At 38.2% G+C, this 21239-nt stretch overlaps 1 protein-coding gene across 4 annotated transcripts in view; it reads right to left on the bottom strand.

The window, feature by feature from the left end:
• Positions 1–16190: 16190 nt before the first annotated feature.
• The window catches only part of SYNJ2 (synaptojanin 2), a 104993-nt gene continuing 99944 nt past the window's right edge, over positions 16191–21239 (bottom strand). For 3 of the 4 annotated variants that reach the window (XM_023254528.2, XM_023254530.2, XM_023254529.2), the window contains one exon: positions 16191–19650. In XM_023254528.2, coding sequence (XP_023110296.2) covers positions 18913–19650 — 738 coding nt within the window. In that variant the 3' untranslated portion in view covers positions 16191–18912. Of the gene's footprint in view, positions 19651–20840; positions 20992–21239 lie in introns of all 4 variants that reach the window. The other variant, XM_023254531.2, reaches the window with a different exon arrangement.

The following is a 21239-nucleotide window of genomic DNA, read 5'->3' as shown; positions in this document are numbered from 1 at the left end:
TCAAAGATGGCAGTGGAATTCATCCAATCAGAGGAACAAAAAGAAAAAAAGAATGAAAAAGAGTGCTGATTTGGGACTTATGTGCATTATGGGACTCCTTGAAGGAAAAGAGAAAGGGACAGACGGCTTATTCAAAGTACTAATGGCTGAATTCTTCCCCAGCCAGGAAGCCCAGAGAATACCAAATAAGATGAATCCAAACACATCCACACCAAGACACATAACTAAATTGCCAAAAATTAAAAATCAGAGAATCTTAAGAATAGCAAGAGAAAAATTGTTATGCACAAGAGAACACCAGAATACTATTAGATTTTTCAGCAGAAACTTTGCAGGGCAGAAGGGGGTGGCATAATATATTCAAAGTACTGAAAGAAAAAAATTGGCAACCAAGAATACTCTACCTGGCAAAGTTCTTTGGAATTGAAGACCTAAAGAATTTTCCAGACAAGAAAGAGCTTAAGGAGTTCATCACCACTAGACCAGCCTTATGTGAAAGGATAAGGGAATCCTTCAAGCTGAAATGAAAGGATACTAATTAGTAACAAGACATATGAGGGTATAAATCTCACTCGTAAGGGTAAATATGTAATTAAATTCAGAATACCCTAATGTTATAATAGTGATGGGTAAATCACTTGTAAATCTAGTATGAAGGTTAAAAGACAAAAGAACTAAACTATAATTTGTTAATGGATAGACAACATAAAAATACATAATTTGTAACATCAAAAAAATAAAATGGGAGGAGTAAAAACAGCTTCAGTGGGCATTTGAACTTGTTAGTTTAAATAAACTTATAAATATGTTTTATGTAAGCTTTATGGTAACCTCAATGCAAAAACATAGTAAATACACAAAAGAGAAAGCAAAAGGAAAACAATTAGATCAGACATGAACTTACTATTGCTATCTTATTAACAATTACTTTAAATATAAATTGATTTCTCCAATCAAAAGACAGAGTCGTTGAATGGATTGGAAAAAAACAAAACTATATGCTGCTTATAAGACACTCACTTCAGCTTTAAGGATACACACACACTGAAAGTGAGGAGATGGAAAGAGACATCCCATGCAAATAAAAACCAGAAAGCCAGGGTAGCTGTATTTCTAGCAGACAAACTTAAAGCTAAAGATTGTAATAAGGGGAAAATGTCATTATATAATGATAAAAGGGCTAATCCAACAGAGAATATAACATTTGTAAATATTTACAACATAGCACCTAGATATATGAAACAAATATTAACACACCTGAAGAGTAAAATGCACTGCAATATAATAGTAGCAGGGACTTTAATACCCTGCTTTTCAACAACATATATATCATCCAGACAGAGAATCAACATTGGACTTAAATGACATGTTAGACATGTAAGATGGACTTAACAGATATTTACAGAACATTCCATCCAACAGTAGCAGAATACACATTGTTCTCAAGTACACACAGAACATTCTCCAGATTAGGTCATACATTAGGCCACAAAACAACTCAATAAATTTAAGACTGAAATCTTATCAAGTACCTTTACTGACCACAATGGTGTGAAACTAGAAATAAATGAAGAAAACTGGAAAATTCACAAATATGTAGAGATTAAACAACATGCAACTGAATAAGCAGTGGGTCAAAGAAGAAACCAAAGAAAAAATACCTTGAGATAAAATGGAAATACAACATACCAAAACTTGGATGTAGCAAAAGCAGTTCTAAGAGGGAAATTTACAACAAATGCCTACATTAAAAAAGGTTTCAAACAACCACCTTTATATCTTTTTTTCTTAATTTTTTTTAATGTTTATTTTTGAGACAGAGACAGCATGAGCAGGAGAGGGCAGAGAGAGAGAGAGAGAGAGAGACCCAGAATATGAAGCAGACTCCAGGCTCCGAGCTATCAACACAGAGCCCAATGCAGGGCTTGAACTCACGAGCTGTGAGATCATGACCTGAACCAAAGTCTGATGCCCAACCGACTGAGCCACCCAGGCGTCCCCCTACCTTTATATCTAGAAAAAAACAAACTATGCCCACAGTTAGTAGTAGGAAAGAAAGATCAGAATGGAAATAAATGAAATAAATTCTTAAAAGAGCAATGAAATTCTTAAGAGCTGGCTTTTGAAAAGATAACATAGATAAACCTTTAGCTACTCATAACAAGATAAAAGGGAGAGAGGAGCCATATAAAATTAGAAATGAAAGAGGAGGTCCTTCCGCTGGGGGAGCCATTGAAGAGCAGCAGTCATGGCTCTGTGCTACCCTATGGCCATGGACTCAGCAAGGTGTACAAGGTGAACCTGAGCACAGCCGCTGCTGCAGGCACCTCACCAAGCACACCAAGTTCATGTGGAAGATCCAAGAGGTGTGCGGCATCGCCACATAGGAGTGGCATGCTGTGGAACTGCTCAAGGTCTCCAAAGACAAGTGCGCCCTCAAGTTCATCAAGAAAAGGGTGGGGACATATATCTATGCCAAGAGGAGGAGAAAGGAGCTGAGCAACATCCTGGCAGCATGAGGAAAGTGGCAGCCAAGAACTGAATTCCTCCCCTTTAAGTAATAAAGCCTTTTTGGAACTTAAACACACACACACACACACACACAGACATTACAACACCACACAAATACTGAGAATCATAAGATACTAATAGGAAGAATTATTAGCCAATAAAGTGGACAACCTGGAAGAAATGGATAAAATCCCAGACATACAATGTACCAAGACTGAATTGTGAAGAAATAGAAAATCTGCATCAAAACAAAATCCAAGTACTAGTAAGGAGATTGAATCAGTAGTCAAGATCCAACACAAGTCCTGGACCAGATCATTTCACTGGTGAATTCTACCAAATACTTAAAGAGGGATTAATACCAATCCTTCTCAAACTCTTCCAAAAAGTACAAGACGGGGGACTACTTCCAAGCTCATTTTATGAGACCAGAGAAACAAAAACCTGAGAAGGACACAACATCCCTGATGAAACAGATGCAAAAATGGTCAGAAAAAAAATAGCCAACTGAATTCAACAGTCAATTAGAAAGATCATGCATGCACCATGATCAAGTGGGATTTATTCCAGGGATTTGAGATGGTTCAACATCTGCAAATCAATCAATGTGATACACCACATTAACAAAATGAAGGAAGAAAAAACATTCACCAAAATTCAACATTCATTCATGATATAAAACTCTCAACAAAGTGGGTAGAGAGGAAATGTATTTCAACTTAATATGACAAGCACACAGCTAATATGAAAAGGTGAAAAGTTGAAAGCATTTCCTCTAAGATCAGGAACAAGAATACCCATACTCTCACCCTCACCACTTTTTTTTTGGGGGGGGGGGCTTTATTCAGCATAGTATTGGATATCCTAACCAGAGCAATTAGGCAAGAAAAAGAAGTCATCCAAATTGTAAATGAAGAAGTAAAACTTCCTATTTGCAGATCACATTTTATTTAGAAAACTCTAAGGACTCCACCAAAAAAACTTTTAGAATAAATGAATTCAGTAAAGGTGCAGGATACAAAATCAATATACAAAAATCAGTTATATTTCTATACACTAATAACAAACTATTAGAAATTAATTTACAATTACATCAAAAGGAATAAAATACCTATGACTAAATTTAAATGAGGAGGTGGAAGATCTATACACTAAAAACTATAAGACATTGATGAGAGAAATAGACACAAATAAATGGAAAGATATTCCATGCTTATGGGCTGAAAGACTTAGAATTGTTAAAATGTCCATATTACCCAAAGCAATCTACAGATTCAATGCAGTCCCTATTAAAATTCAAATGGCATTTTTCTCAGAAACAGAAAAAAAGACAACAGATCAGAATAGAGAGCCCAGAAATAAGCCCATGCATATATGGTCAATTTATGGGAAAGGAGCCAGAATATATTGATGGGAAAGGTAGTCTCTTCAATGGATGGTGTTGGGCAAACTGGACAGCCACATGCAAAAGAATGGAACTGAACCACTGTCTATACCATACACAAAAATCAACTCAAAATAGATTAAAGACTTGAATGTAAGACCTTCAACCATAAAACTCCTAGAAGGAAACAGAGCTGATAAGCATCTTAAGATTGGTCTTGACAATGATTTTTTGGATTTGATACCAAAAACAAAGGGAACAGAAGCAAAATTAACAGTTGGAACATTATCAAACTAAAAAACCTCTTTCTGCACAGCAAAGGCAGCCTACTTAATGGGATAAAATATTTGCAAATCACATATCTGATGAGGGATTAATATTCTAAAAAATATAAAGAATGCATACAACTTAATAGACAAACTCATGAGACCAGCATACAACTTAGTAGTAAATATCAAACAATTTGATTTCAAAATGGGCATTTTTTCCAAGGAAGACATAGAAATGGCTAACAGGTATATGAAAATGTGCTCAACATTACTAATAATCATCAGTTCAGATCAAATTCAAATCAAAACTACAATGACATATCCTTTCATGTCTATTAGAATGGTTATCATCGAGAGAGAAGAGATAACAAGTGTTGGCAAGGATGTGGAGGAGAGGGAACACTTGTGCACTGTTGGTGGGAATGTAAATTGATATGGCCACTATATAAAACAGTATGGAAGGTTCCTTTAAAAACTAAAAACTACCATATGATCCAGCACTCTTTTTTCTGTATAAATATCCAAAGAAATGAAAACAGGATATTGAGATATCTGCACTCCCAAGTTCATTACAGCATTATTCACAATAGCCAAGATGAGACAACCTAAATGTCTACTAACAGATGAATGGATAAAGAAGATTTGGTATATACACACAATAGAATATTATTCAGCCATGAGAAAAGATGAAATTGTGCCATTTCTGATTACATGATGGACTCTCAGGGCATTATGGCTAAGTAAGCCAGACAAAGAAAGACAAATAGTGTAGGGTATCACTTATATGTGGAATCTTAAAAAAAAAAAAGGCGGGGGGGGGGGGGTCAAACCCATATAAACAGTAGAAAAATGGTTTGCCAGGGGCTAGAGGTTGGAAGAAATAGGGAGAGATTGGTAAAAGGGTACAAACTTCCAGATATAAGATGAATAAGTCTGAAGATCTAATGTAAAACATAGGTACTATTCAAATTTGCTAAGAGTAAAACTTCAGTGTTCTTACACACACACACACACACACACACACACACACACACACACACACGTTAACTTGTGTTAACTAAATGTGTTGATGTGTTAACTAGACGGGAAATCCTTTCACAATATGTATTTGTATCAAATCACCACAAGTATAGTTTAAATATCTTAATTTTATGTCAATTATACCTCAATAAAGGTGAAATTAATTTTTTCATTAAAAGAATTTTAAAATATCAAAAGCCTTAAGAATTGCATATCCTGTTTATCTTCAATCAAGTCCACTTCTTCTGTTTCTATTTCAGATAGTTCATTATATTCCTTCAAGAACTCTTCAATTGTTTGACTTCTTTTTCCCAAATATGATTAATTACCAAATGCTGTCTTATTTGCTTAAAATGTACCAGAATCCTTTTCCATTTCTACTGCCAGTCTCCAGTTCAGGTTTCACATTTGGCCTGAACTATAATAACCTCTTAGTTGGCTTCTCATTATTATAATAAAGGAGAAGTGTAATTCAGTGAACACTTACTGAGTACCTATGTACCAAGTGTTGCTTTATGTAAGAATATGAAGTAGATTCAGTCCAATCCCTGTCAAAATTCCAATGGCATATTTCACAGAACTAGAAGAAAAATTCTAAAATTTGCAGGACATAAAAGCCAGAGCAATCTTGAGAAAGAACAAAGCTGGATGTATGACACTCCCTATTTTCAAACTGTATTACAAATCCACAGTACTCAAAACAGTATGATACTGGCACAAAAACACACAAACAGATCAATGGAACAGAATTCAAAGCCCAGAAATAAACCCACACATACATGGACAGTTAATTTATGACAAAGGAGCCAAGAACATACAATGGAGAAAGGATAGTCTCTTCACTAGATGAGTTTTGGAAAACTGGTCAGCAACATGCAAAAGAATGAAACTAGACTCCTATCTTAGACCATAATACAAATATTAACTAAAAATGGATTAAGAATGTGGATATAAGACCTGAAAGCATAGAATTCCTAGAAGACAGGTGGTAAGCTCTGTGGCATTTGTCTTAGGAATGCTTTTGTGGGCCAGACTCCAAAATCAAAGGAAACAGAAGCAAAAACAAGTGGGACCACATCAAACTAAAGTGCTCCTGCACAGTGAAGGAAATCATCATCAAAATGAACAGGCAACCTACTGAATGGCAGATGATAACTGCGGTCATATATCTTATAGAGGTTCATATCTAAAACATATAAAGAACTCCTACTACTCGACAACAAAACAAACCAATTAAAAACTGGGCAGAGGATCTGAATAGACATTTTCCCAAAGAGAACATACAGATGGGCAACAGGCACATGAAAAAAATGTTCAATATAGCTAATTATTAGGGAAATGCAAACCGAAATCACAGATTATCACCTCACACCTGTAAGAAAGGCTATTGTTAAAAAGAAATAACAGGTGTTGGAGAGAATGTGGAGAAAAAGGGACACTTGTACACTATTGGTAGGATTGTAGATTGGCACAGCCACTATGGAAAACAGTATGGAGATTCCTCAAAAAAATTAAGAATTGAACTAACATATGATCCAGGTGGGGTGCCTGGGTGGCTCACTCTGTTAAGTGTTGGACTTTGGCTCAGGTCATGATCTCATGGCTTGTGAGTTCAAACCCCACACCGGTCTCTGTGCTGATAGCTCAGAGTCTGGAGCCTGCTTCGGATTCTCTCAGTCTCTGCCCCTCCCTGGCTCATGCATACACACTTTATCTATTTCTCAAATATAAATAGACATTAAACTTTTTAAAAAAATACTAATTTTAACATATGATCCAGCTGTTCCACTACTGCGTATTTATCTGAAAAATGAGACAACTCTAATTCAAAAAGATATATGCACCCCTATGTTCATTGCAGCATTACTTACAATAGCCAATGTATGGGAAGCAACCAATGTCCATTGACAGATGAATAGATAAAGACGTACACATACACATGTTGGAATACTACTCGGCCATAAAAAGAATGAAATCTTATTGGCAACACAGATGGACCTAGAGCATATTATACTACATGAAATAAGTCAGAAGAAGAAAAATACCTTTTGATTTTACTCATACGTGAAATTAAAACAAAACAAACTCAGATACAGGGAATAGTTGGCAGTCTCCAGATGGGAGGTGTGTTGAGGGGTGGGTGAATGAAAGGGGTTGACGGTAGGGTGATGTATGGTAACTAGACTTTTGGGTGTATCACTTTTGGGTGTGTTTTATATATACAAAATAGCTTTATTAGCCATACTAGGAAAAAATCGTAAAACTGGTACAAAGTGTCAACACTATTGAGAGTGAAAGTTAAACCCAGTTTTTATCTTTATTTTAGAGAGAGCGCACGCGAGAGTGCAAGTAAAGGAGAGCGGCAGAAGGGAAGAGAGAGAATCTCAAGCAGGCTCCATGCTCAGCACTCAGTACAGAGCTCGATGTAGGGCTTGATCCCACAATGTTGGGATCATGACCTGAGCCAAAATCAAGAATCAGACACTCAGCTGACTGAGCCACCAGGCGCCCCTCCAGTTTTGATTTTAAAATCTATGCATGTTTGTTTCAATATCTTCATAAAACATTTCACATCATTAATTTCATAAACTGACAAAGTCACAAAAGCAAATAGTCTAGGACGTTGAAGCTGATCTTACAATTTAGAATTTTTCTCAATACCTAATTAAAAGAAAAAAGAGGAAAAAAGAGGAAAAGTGGGAAAAAATAATTCAGCAGCAAATGATAAATGAAAGGACTAAAAGCTCATGCCATTAACTTTGAAAACTGGTGGTTAAGAAAAATAAGTAATATTAGGGAAGGTTAATCAAAACAATCTTGAGAATTTTGATGATAGTTCTGTATTTTGTGGAAAAAGAGGGGGGGACATAGTGCTGAGCAAAGTTAAGGAAAAAGCCTTGAGGTTGGAAACCTCATCTATCATTGAAAATGTTAAAATACTCAAAAATTGAAACAGCAAGGCTTTGTTTTCTAAAGCCCTCATGAAATAAGATGTTATCATTCTAAGTGAAGCGGACCCTAGCATAGTTACAAACCTCCAAAAGATGCACAAAAGGCCAGATCTTCTAACAAAGACAGCATAGGACTCACCGCAGCTATGCTGGAGGGGCAAATTTGCCCCTTCCTACCTTCAGATAAAGGAAGAGAGAATGAGTGGTAATGTCAAACATGGATGGCCAAAAAGGAGCCTCAGATAAGGAGGGAGAGTTAGCAGGACAGTTCATCCTCCATTTAGGTCACATGGATCTAGATGAAGTTTATTACGCACAAGCAAGATGAAAAGAAATTACATGACACAAACAATAAAGCAAAAAACAAACAAAAACCACTCAAGTATATATAGATGTCTGAAGGTTCAGTTCTAAAAGGAAACATAGTCCCTGAATAACAGCAAAAAGTGACATATAGGGAAAAAGGCAGAGAGAGGGACAAAATGAAAACCAAATCAGCACAATTATAGAATAAAATAGAGATCATGTAAAAAATAATACAGACAAGGATGAAAATCCTCTTCACACAGTGATGGCTCCATGGATGCAGAACCACAGTAGACACAGAAAGAAGATAAAATAATTAGAAGGTAATAGGTTAAAAGTTGTTCAGTTATAAAGGCAAAAGACTTACATTGCCAACATAAACTCAAGGCAATAGGGACCCATGTGCCTCTTCTGACAGATTTGCTTATTGACTAAATCCAGGCTTACAGAGAAACAAAGGATGAAAATACAGCACTTTATTTATTAAAAATTTTTTTTAATGTTTATTTTTGAGACAGAGAGAGAGGGGGTGACAGAGCATGAGTGGGAGAGGGGCAGAGAGAGAGGGAGACACAGAATCCGAAGCAGGCTCTAGGCTCTGAGCTGTCAGCACAGAGCCCAACGCAGGGCTCGAACTCACGAACCACGAGATCATGACCTGAGCTGTTGGATGCTTAACCAACTGAGCCACCCAGGCACCCCCAAAATACTGCATTTTAGGATGCAAACAAAAGTCCTAAAAATAAGCAAAAAACTTGTGTTAGAAAACAGTAACTTTGGAAAGCAAGAATTGTGTACTCTGCTAAATTGCCCTTGAAATGGCTACAAAAGCCACGGAACAATGTGCTGAAGCCTAAGGAACTCAGAGACTATTTTTAATCAGTTCTTGTAGTTTGATCCTCTTAGGTTCACTTCTGGTGAATTGAGTTTATTATGTTACTGTATCTTACAAACAGACAATTTTCTAGGATAATAACGTTAATAATTATTTCTTGGTCAATTTGGGGTGAATTTTTAGCTTTTTATATTTTTCTAGAATAAGTTTTTATGAGTTGTTAACTTGATACACATTTTATTCTAAAAAGGAGGCTCTGTAGAAGTCAAAAATTCAAATCATAGCCACTGTGATTAGTCAAGTTATTGCAACATACATACGCTAGAGTACATCTTAGAAGAACAAAGATAAGTTGAAATACCAGTGGAAAAGGAATCTTAAAAATTAACTATAAACTTCTGCTTTCAGTAATAGCAGGCTAGATAATTTGGAACTAAGTCCCAGTGAGGACAACCAATAAATCTGGATGAAATGTTTTTCAGCTGATCAAAGTGCTAACACAAAAACTATTGACAAAATAGAGGGTAAGGCAAGAAACCGGAGAGGAAACCAGCAGTTGGAACTACTTTTGCTTGAGGCAAGGATGCCACTGACACGTCCGGTAGTCCCTCTGCTCAGGTATTTACAAAAAATGTCCCCTGTGATAAGTTTTAAAAGGTCCTTCTTCCTCCAGCACATGGCTTGTGACATAGAACAGGGGTTATATTTCTGATCCCACTTACCCTCCTTAGCTGGGCATCTTTGTGCAAGGCCCCACTTTGAGGTCATTTGCAGAGCCAAAAGAAACGACAGAGATTGAGCTGTGATTTTTGGCGAATTTCCACGGTGAAGGGGACAGAAGTCAAAGGACAGGGTTGGCCAAGGGATCTGATAACTCCACACATTCATTAAGCTGGGACTGCAAAGGGCTATAGATATAAAATAAGGATGACCTGGAAGTAAACATCCTGTGTTCGTGACCCTTGAGTGGTCCAGGGAATCGCAAACTATAATTTGAATCAGAAGATCCCATACTGGTAGTGTCCCCAGACATCCGAGAAAGGAGGAAGATACACTCATACGAGCCCTTAAATTATTCTCACAAATACTTTTCCAAATAGCATAATCAATAAACAAAGATAAGTGGCATATAAGGAGATAACACAAATGGGAACAAATAGCAAAATCCCTCTCCTCAAAAAGTTCTGAGAACTATCAGATATAGATGATAAAAATACCTATGCTTATTATTATTTTTTCAAGTATACAAGGTTGAAATTTCTCTAGAAACAGGAAACAAGGGGTGCCTGAATGGCTCAGTCAGTTAAGCATCCAGCTCTTGATTTCAGCTCAGGTCATGATCTCACGGTTTGTGACATCCATCCCTGCTTGGGATTCTCCCTTTCCCTCTCTCTCTGCCCCTTCCCTACTTGCACACACACTCTCTCTCTCAAAATAAACTTAATTTAAAAAAAAGGAAACTATGTAGTTACTTAGATTTTACAAAGTACCAAAATTAGCTTCTAGAAAAGAAGGCTGAAATTACATTAGATACAACTAAAGAAAATTAGTGAGGGGTGCCTGGGTGGCTCAGTCAGTTAAGCGTCTGACTTCAGCTCAGGTCACGATCTCGCAGTCCATGAGTTCGAGCCCCGCGTCGGGCTCTGGGCTGATGGCTCAGAGCCTGGAGCCTGCTTCCGATTCTGTGTCTCCCTCTCTCTCTGCCCCTCCCCCGTTCATGCTCTGTCTCTGTCTCAAAAATAAATAAAAACGTTAAAAAAAATTAAAAAAAAATTAGTGAACTGGAAGAGAGGTCAGAGAAATTATTCAGAGTTCAGCAGAGACAAAAAGATGGAAAATACAGAAGAGAGACTAAGGATATAAGCAAGTAAAAAGATAACAAATTCCATTATATATTTCATTAGGGTATCAGAAAGAAAGGAGAAAAAGAATGTCCTAGAAGCAGTATTTGAAGAGATAATAGTTGAAAAGTTTCCAGAACTGACACCAAACCACAGGCCAAAGAAGTTCAACACATCCAAAGGAGAGCAAATAAAAATAAAGCCACATTTATACACAACATAGTGAAACTGCAGAAAAGCCAAGACAAGAGCAAAAAAGTTTAAAGGAACAACACTTAAGATTGCTGCTGTTGAGAAGTCACCAGTCGATGGAAGCCAGAAGACATTGCAATGGGATCTCCAGTATGCTGAAGGAAAACTCTAGATTTATACTTTCAGTAAAAATGATAAGACATTAAAAATATTAAGATGAGATAGATATTTTATATAAATTAAAACAGTTTACCACCAATAGACTTTCAGTAATGGAAATGTGAAAAGATGCACTTCAGATAGAAGGTAAATAAATGATCTAGCCAGGGGTGCTGAGATTTAAGAAAAAATGTAGTGTGAAATAAGAGGCAACTATCTGGATAAACTAAATAAAAATGGATTGTACAAAACAAGAACAATGACATGAGTGGGTATTAAAATATGTACTATTTAAAAATATATATACAGCAACTATATTTGGGATGGCATATATGGGGTTATAGTGTTCCAAGGTCACTGTCCAATTCAAGAGGAAGGTAGACTAAAAGTTAACATTAAACTTGGAGAATTTAATGGCACATGTTGTAATTTCTAAGATAACCAATAAAAATGTAACCAACAAAAATGGTACAATGACTTATAAATTAAGAGAAAAAGAGGAATGATAAAAATCCAAAAGAAGGCATTAAAGGAGGGGAAAAGAAACAAAGAACAGGTAGTACATAGAGAAAGTATAGACAACATGGTAAAATTTAACCCCAAATATAGCAATTATTACATTGAATGTAAATGGACTCAATATCCCAGTTAAAAGATAAATATATCAGGCTAGATAAGAAAGTCACATTCAATTATATGCCATTTATAATAGACCCATCTGAAGTCTGAGGGCACAGAGAGGTCCGAATTTTAAAAGATGGAAAAAGGTCATGCAAATGCCAAAAGCAAGATGGTGTAGCTATATCAGATAAAACACACATAGGGCAAGAATTATTAGAGAAAAAGAGGGTCATTTAATAATGAAAAAAGATAAATTCACTAGGAAAATAGTAAATTTTAATTGTATATATAAATGTGAATATATGGTCTAAAATTATACAATGCAAAAATGGAGAAAACCAAAGGAAGAAATAGACACCATGGGAGATTTTATTAGATGGTTCTTGGAAGTGATAGAACAAGCAGGCCAAAAAAAAGAGGGGGAGAATATAAGATTAGAACTACATGCTTTCCAGACTTGACCCACTGAAATATTTAGAGTACTGTACCTAAGGGATGGAGAATATACATTCTTTTCAAATTTGACCAAATGGTTGAATGGGCTAAGCACTGGTCTCAAGAAATTAGAAAAATGAACAGCAAAATAAAATAAAATAAAATAAAATAAAATAAAATAAAATAAAATAAAATAAAATAAAGAATTTAAAAATAACACAAATTAGTTAAGTAGAAAACAAACATAAAACAGAGTCTCAACAAAACTAGAAGGTGATTCTTTGAAAAGGCTAATAAAATAGACAAACCTCTAGTGAGCCCACTTAAGAGAAAAAGGCACAATTTATCAGTATTAGGAATCAAAAAGAGTTATCACTATAATGCAAACATTAAAAGAAGATATTATAAATACTTTTAGGTCAGTAATATTAAATTTTAGATGAAATAAAAAATTCCTAGAAAAATACAGCTTACCCAACTGGTCCATGATGTAGAGAACTTGCTCATGAAGTAGAGACTAGTAGTCCTATGAGTATTACAGAAACAGAATCAGTGACTTAAAAAAATCTTCTCCCAAAGAAACTACAGACTTGGTTGACTTTACTGGTGAACTCTACCAAAAATCTAAGGAGAAAATAATTCCAATATCGAATTCTTCCAGTTAATAGAAAAGAGCAGACCCCCCAACTTGTGAGGTTAGTGAAACGTTGATACCAAGGACAGTACAAAAGAGAGAATCTCAATTATGAACATACTTGTAAAAGTCTTAAAAATACTGACAACCTAAATCTAGTAATAGTTTAAAAGATAATATAATCTGTCCAAGTTGGATTTATATCAAGAATGTAAACTTGTTTAGCAGTGAAAATTGATCAGAGTAATTCACCATATTAACCAACAAAAAGGGGAAAAATTAATCCTCAATACATGCAAAAAAAAAAAAGTCTGATAAAATTCAACTATTCATGAAAAAGATACATTTAGCAATCCATGAAGAGAATTTCCTTAACCTAATAAAAAGGGTGTCTAAAGAACAAAAAGCAAGAGACATCATACTTAATAGCAAAAATAGTAACACGTTCCTTTTGAGGAGAATGTCTGTTATCAACAATTTTATGTAACATTGTGCTAAATGTTCTAGCCAGCTCTATAAGGCAAGAAAAAGGCATAAAAAGGTACAGGGATGGGAAAGCAAGAAACAAAACATGTTTGCAGGTGATAAGCTTGTCTACATAGAAAAGCCAAAAGAATCTACAGAGACCATATTTTATCAATTTTATGACACATTAAAAATTATTTTAACATCTGTAATTGGGCTGCATCTCACAATAGATGAACAGTTGTAATTAAGTTGGAAGCCTCTTATCTGTTCGGGTTGCTATAGCAAAACACCAGAGGCTGGGTGGCTTATAAACAACAAACATCTATTCTCACAGTTCTGGAAGCTGGATGTCCACGATCATGGCACCAACATGGGCATGTGCTGGTAAAACACCTTTTCCAGCTCATAGCTGGCACTTCTTGCTGTGTCCTCACATGTGGAGAAGGTGAGAAGTCTCAGTGAGGTCTCTTTTATAAGAACTCTAATCCCAGGGAGCCTGGGTGGCTCAGTCAGTTAAGCGTCTGACTCTTGATTTCTGCTCAGGTCATAATCTCACAGTTCCTGAGATCGAGCCCCACGTCAGGATATAGAATTCTCTCTCTGCCCCTTTCCTGCTCATTCTTTCTCTTACAAAATAAACTTAAAAAAACAAACTCTAATCTCATTTGTGAAGTCTCCACCCTCATGACCTAAGCACCTCCCAAAGATCCCACCTCCTAATTCCATCATTTTTGGGGGTTAAGATTTATTTCAACATATGAATTTTGGGGGGACACATTCAGCCCATAGCACCTTCAGAATAATAGTACATATATGGTATATCTTATAATGGTATGGTATAGTATGGTATATGGGTGGTGTGTTAGGTATACTGAAATACAGTAAATTGTTAGAATTTCATGAGTTTAACAAGAATGATGCAGTCAATACACACACACACACATTTTGTATCCTACTACTAAAAAATTTTTTATTCTACCTTGATGAACACACTTCAAAAACTAATACTGCACTTGACCATAGAGCAAACCTTAATAAATTTTAAAAAGTAGATGTTTATCTAGGTAGGGCATATTCTCAGGTCACAATCCAAAATATTTGGAGTAAACAATTTTTAAATGCCAAACAAACCCTTAACTACTGGAAAAGTAGTCTCCCTTGGATGAAAGAGTAAATAAAAGCAAATTAAACTAGAAAGTTATGAAAAGGCAAACATCAATTTCATGCCAAAATGCATAGGGTGCAGTTAAAGCTATAATCAGGAAAATACAGAAGTTTAAATGTCTTTACTATTAAGTGAGAAAGACTAAAGATAATGAAATCTAGTGCTTTTAATTAAGAAATTAAGAAAAGGAAAAAATAGGAAAACACAAAATTAAAGAGGCAAATTAAAGATAAGTTGAAGTTAATGAAAAATGTTTAAAAAAACCAACAGAAAAAAATGAAATAGGCTGTATAAATCCCAATGTTATTTGAAAATGTCAATAAAATTGAATAACCTTGAGAAACTTAATTAAAGGAAATAAGGGGAATGGTTACTTAATAAATGGTATATGCAGTATAACTATCTCTCAGCAAGGTGATGTTGGCCCTCTACCTCACTCCATTTATAAACTATATTCCAAGATGCTTTGAAGACTTGCTATTAGCCTAGACAAAGCCTGCAATCCTAACACTCTAACACACAGATTTATGTAGATAGTTCTGCTGCCCACTACTTCTGTTATACACAGAATAATATCCTAAACAGTCATTTACGGTCCACTGAAATGCTTTCCCATCAGCTAACATCTTCTCCATGTACATAGACCCACTTTGCTATTTGTCAAATTCCTAATCCTCTCCTCTCAAATATTCCTTGACTTCTGTTCACAATTATTTCTATCATTTGTACTCTCCTACCTCACTGAGATAGAGGTTATTATACAGGCATAAACAGTTTGCCCTATAGGACAGTGAGTTTCAAATCTCTCTTCCACCACCTTGGAAAAGGCAGCCATTGTATCCAGCTGTTTCCTTCCTGCCCATCCAAGTCACAGAGCTGTGCGTTCAGATTAAGTGAATTCAATATCGAACTTACTGGTCAGGAGAGACTAGCCAACTTTATTATTTTGAGATGGTCAGTATTTTTATGTTCACAACAATCATCTGAAAACATTTATATTTAGTGTGGTAATTATCTAAGAACAAACCTGGACAGAACATAGTTTGCTCCCTTTTTCCTGCTTCCACACAATAACGTACTCACATCAACCTAGCAGTCTGTTTTGGAAGCTGTTATGAAATCCTATAAGAAGAGAATTCTTGTATCTCTCAAGTCTTATAGATAATGTAGCATGAGGTTATTACATATATTATTGTAGTGGTCCCTGCTGGCAACATTCAAGTCATAAATTCTTAACCATATTATGAATTTGAGGTTTTTTTCAATGTAATGTGATGGTTGAAAAAGGCACCAAGACCCAAACTCAGAAGAATAACCAGTAATCACATTTCATCCAGAATAGGCTAGCCAAAGAAAATATCCCATAGTTCTCTCCACACCTGCAAAGAAACAAGCCAAATTAAAAAACAAAACAAAATATTTAATAGGCATTTTTATAATTGCAGTACAAATTATCACTTCAAATAAACATTACAGGGTTTTTATTAATCACTAGTCACCCAGTAAATAATTTTTGCAGCTTTCTGAGAAAATTGCTTCATTACAAAGTGAATGTTTTAACGCATTACTTTGTTTGTACTTCTACGTATCAGGAAAATTTTATTGTATCTTGAATTTCAACAACTTTAAACTTTTACAGGAATTGCTTGGGCAGATGTCCTAATTTCAGTCATTTACTGGAACAAACTTTAAAATTAGGCAAGATGTTGGAGAAAATTACATTGGAAAAGGGAATATAATGTTGGGGTCACAGAGACAATATTGAATTATAAAGTTCTGTGCTTCAAATCCTCTGCAGTGAACTGGACCGTCTTACAGAGTAGTAATGAAAGAAACTGCACGGCCTGTATGGGAGCAGAGAAAGACGAAACATAAAAAACCCACAGGATGAAATCCCCAGGATGGCAGCTGCTCATTGTCCAGATTATTCAACCAACTCTGCTGTGAACCTAGGGAACCTACAAACTATCAAAGCACTGATTTAAAAAATAAATAAGGCAATTCCAATTGTCCTTTTTTTAAAGAGAACATTGGTGTGTGAACCTTACCTATACGATCACCTCAAAATTCAGTCTACGTTGTTCACCAAATTTGAACACCTCTTATCACATAATGTTTGTTCAATTCTTTATGTTAAACTACTGATAATTTTTCTTGTGACCTGCGTCCTGAGGTCAACATAATTCTGTGTTAATACTTAATGTCAGACTCTTATGAGCCACCTGTGTGATGAGCACCTTTCTTAATTAAAATTCTGTTCTCTGTCCCACTTATGGCTACTTGCATCTAGAAGAAGAAACCTTAAAATTAGGCCTATTTCCATCACTGCAAGTCACTGCTGTGATACACATACCTGCTTTCAAATTCACCTCCTTTTTGATGGGAAAAAGAGGTGACAGAGGAAAGAACATTTGAATTAAGAAATCTTTGATTCCGTTCCCAATCGTACCCTCAGTAGCAAAGTGGATCCCGGCAAATCATTTCACTTCTCCGGGACGCTTACTGATCTTGTGTTCCTTCTCCCCCTAACTCTTCAAGAATGATGTTGTTTACTTGTGTTTACGAGACGTAACGGGATATGAAGTACTTACTACAGAAAACGTCCTCGTCAGCTATGGCCGGAAACATCATCTTTTACCACTGGTCAATCACATATACTCTCAGTTTATCTCTGTGGGTCACTAATACCTTTTTCTCTAATCGGTTTTCAGATGAAATGCGATGAATGTGGTGGTTTTCTTTTTGTTTTGAGCGCCAAATTTAAATAACCTGCAGTGTATCCCGATAGTGGCAATGAGAAATAATTCTGAAACCCTAGAGGTAAAAACAGAGTGGTTACCCCCCAGGCAGGATGATTATCACCATCCTAACCATTAGCATTTAGTGCAGGAATTCTCCGGTCACGTTAGGGATAACACAGAATCACTGCCGTAGGACTCCAGGGCCTTAAAAACTCCTAAATATGGTATGTGGCACAGTAACATTTCACCAGTGAATTTCTTGTTACCAAAAATACAGTATCCTCTGCAAATGGATTCTACACCTTATAACCTTATTCTTAAAATGTAAACTAATATTTAGGTGATACCTTTCTAAATGATGGACTAGGGCAAGAAGTGGTGTTGCAAATGTATAGAAAAATGTATAGACAAAAACAATAAGCCTAATAAACAGACAGATAAGCAAACCCAAAAATGCTGCCCTGGGGTTTCTTATATAGGGAGGCACAGGCTAAAATAAATATTCTTCATAATACAACAATGAGGACCAATGTCATGTGCCGGTATGGGTTTTCACGGTTTGTGCTTTTACTTGGTATGGAATGTAAGAGGAGAAAGAGGCCGTGAGGTTTTCTCTCATAGGGAAGAGTCAGTGTATAAAAACCAGTTTAGTACACGTGGGCTCAAGACTGTAGCGCTTTATGGGGCAGGCACTATCCAAGACATGATGCGGGAAGGAGTCTGCAGCCGGCTTCAGCTCAGGTTCAGCAAATGGGATATACTTCAGACCCAAAACCGTGTGGGACACCATTTCTCACGTGATCAGGGTCAGTTTACACGTATATAAGTAAACACAAGGGCTCACGGGAATGTATACTCATTTGGTTGATCTATTGGGGGCTTCCATGACTATTACTATTTTTTGTAACCTCGTATCAGCAGGCCAGGCATATAGCTCTTAATGGTCCCAGACACCTTTTAGTTTTATGGATCAACCTTCAGGCGGTTCACCGTAAAATTATTCCCAATATCTGTAAGATACAAACAAAAATTTAAAAAACCCACGTACACACATAAATTGAAAAACCATTTAAAATCCAATGAGAGAGAGACTCTTGGACATTATCAGCTAGATTCTCTTTCCTCAAGTCTACACGCTGAATCTAACCAGATTCTAGGAAACTAAAATGCACACGTCTGGAATAAAACGTATCTTGGTGGCTGAATAATTATCTTATTGAATAAGAGACACAAGAGTGACAGAAGGACAACTGTGCCTTTAAATAGAGGTCTCTTTTGACCCGGGAGGGTGAGGCCAAGGTGGGGGCTGTGCCCTGGAAAGAGATGCCAGAGGGAAGAAGGCACACGTTCTCGGAAAGAGCTGTGGTCCATGCCTCCTGCTCATGTTTCTGCCAGCGGGTCAAACACCTGCAGCACGGTCCTCTTGTCCTTGTCACTGATTGTCATCCAGTGACCCAAGTCGTTCGGCCCGTGCTCCGGTGGCAGGTTGTCGGCCGCTGAGGCGCTGATTTGCAGCGAGGCTGTGTGTGCTCTTCCAAGGCTCCCAGTCCCGGGGTCCAGTGGGTCAGAGTTCTTGGAAAGCCAGGCATTCTTCAACAGGTGAGTGTCATGGAGAAGGTTCCAGAAAGGATCCTGGTAATCACCAAGAAGGGAGGCCGCCTCTGGCTGTGTCTCCTTGGTACCATCCGCTTGGGCACCAGCAGCAGACAAGGGGCCAGGATGAGCCGGTTGTGGAAAGAGCACACCCTGGTCAGGCCGGGGTGCGGGGGGACAGTCACTGCTGCTACAGGTGAGGCTCTGGAGAAGCTGGCTGTTGCTCTGCAGCACCTGCAGGTGGAAGGCTGCGGGGGCGGACTTCTTCCTCCTCGGGGGCGCCTGCGGCGCGGGGGGCAGCACCTCCAGAGGGGGTGGCGGGGTGGCTCCGGCCGCGGGAGGGGCGTCGTTGGGCACCGGCTTCCCCCCACTTGCCTTCCTGTCAGTCCCCTTCCTGGGCTGAAGTGTTCTCGGTTTGGGAACAGGAGGGACGGCTGCTAGAGGAGGGGTTTCGAGGCTGGTCTCTGGGGGCCCGATTGTGAAATGGACAGACTGTTGCCCACACTGTTCTTCCGGTGACTCAGGCTGAGAAAAGGCAGGACGGAGAGTGTAAGTCAGTAAGAGGCCAGCGCTGGGGGAGCAGGAATCAGCACCCAGACGCTGTCTGCAGGGGAGCAGGGATGGGGCCGAGATGACATTCCAGCAAATTCAAGATTTGAGAATGTCCGGGGTGCGCAAATGTAACCAGATACAAAAGGGCACAGGAGAAACACGTATGAAGTACCAGGAGGTCCAACAAAACAGGAGTGGAAGCTTTAACACCAGGGCCACACAGTGACTATTTTGACACAAGTTTTTTGGGTTTTTTTTTTTCCTGTTACCTTAGAAACGGGATTATGCTCTTCCTTGATTAAAAGCAAACCTCCAAAAAAAAAAAAAAAAACCAAAAAACAAAAAAAAGCCCCGATCTTTTCTGAGGCCACAGCTTTGAAAATTCAGTGTGTATCATGCTAGGCTGAAGGAACCTCCCTTACAGTGTGCAGCTCACCAAAAGGCTAATGGATTGGCTTGCTCCTTAAGCCTTTGATTTTAAAATTTTTTTTTTAAGTTTATTTATTTTTGCGACAGAGAGAGACAGAGCATGAACGGGGGAAGGTCAGAGAGAGAGGGAGACACAGAATCTGAAACAGGCTCCAGGCTCTGAGTAGTCAGCACAGAGCCCGACACAGGGCTCGAACCCACGGACTGTGAGATCATGACCTGAGCCGAAGTCAGATGCTTAACCGACTGAACCACCCAGGCGCCCCAAGCCTTTGATTTTTAAATACGGAAGATGGAAATTTTTGCACGGGAGTGTCACTTCCTTGGCCCCAATTCAAAACGATCGCAGAACTGCACGCAGCCAAAGGAAGCTTCCGTACTGCGGGGGCCGTTTGTACCGTCAGCATCAGCATGTCCTCTGGCTCTCTAGAAAACAAACTGCAAAAACCACCCCTTCTCCACCAGCCTTTTACTGTAAGCCCTGTGCAGTGGCCTGAGAAAATGAATCCATTTCTGCCCTGGCTTCCCAGAGACAAGACAGAACAGGGACAGGGGAAAGGAGGAAGAGGAAAGAGGTCTGCTCCCTAAGGAGACCCGGCAGATGGACACGTGTGACTCGCAGATGGAGAGGCAGACGGATGCTGGACACACAGAGCAAGCGTCAAAGCCACAACGCACACTTTCCACAGGTGGAAAGGCAGCGGTCACCCTGTAATGACCAGCCAAGGGATTACCGAGGGTCCCGTTACTAGAACAGTGGGATCAAACGGAAGATCCAGATGTCTCTACAGGTGCCAGTCTTTGGGCTGCGACTGTCCTGACAAACTCATGTCTTTGAAGCAGCAAGCGAGGCTGAGAAGCTTGAGAGCGAGAGCAAAAAACAATCTGCAAGAAAAGTGGCAAGAGAAGCCGTCGAAGCCCCAGCGTCCGAGCCGCCCACGAGCTCGTCGACACCGCTAATCCAGGAACCCCCTGTCGGTTTTCTGGCGCAAATCAAGTGTGTACGTGTGCGACCAGATATACATGAGCGGGAAACACAGGAGCACTTGGAGAAGCGCATCCCACGGCGGCTCCATCTGGGGGCTCAGACGGAACGATTGGGAAGCGCGACACCTCCAAGCTGCTCCATGGCA

The sequence above is a fragment of the Felis catus genome, chromosome B2 (genome assembly GCF_018350175.1).
Source record: "Felis catus isolate Fca126 chromosome B2, F.catus_Fca126_mat1.0, whole genome shotgun sequence".
NCBI classification, from domain to species: domain Eukaryota; kingdom Metazoa; phylum Chordata; class Mammalia; order Carnivora; family Felidae; genus Felis; species Felis catus.
This window is presented reverse-complemented; position numbering and strand designations above follow the sequence as displayed.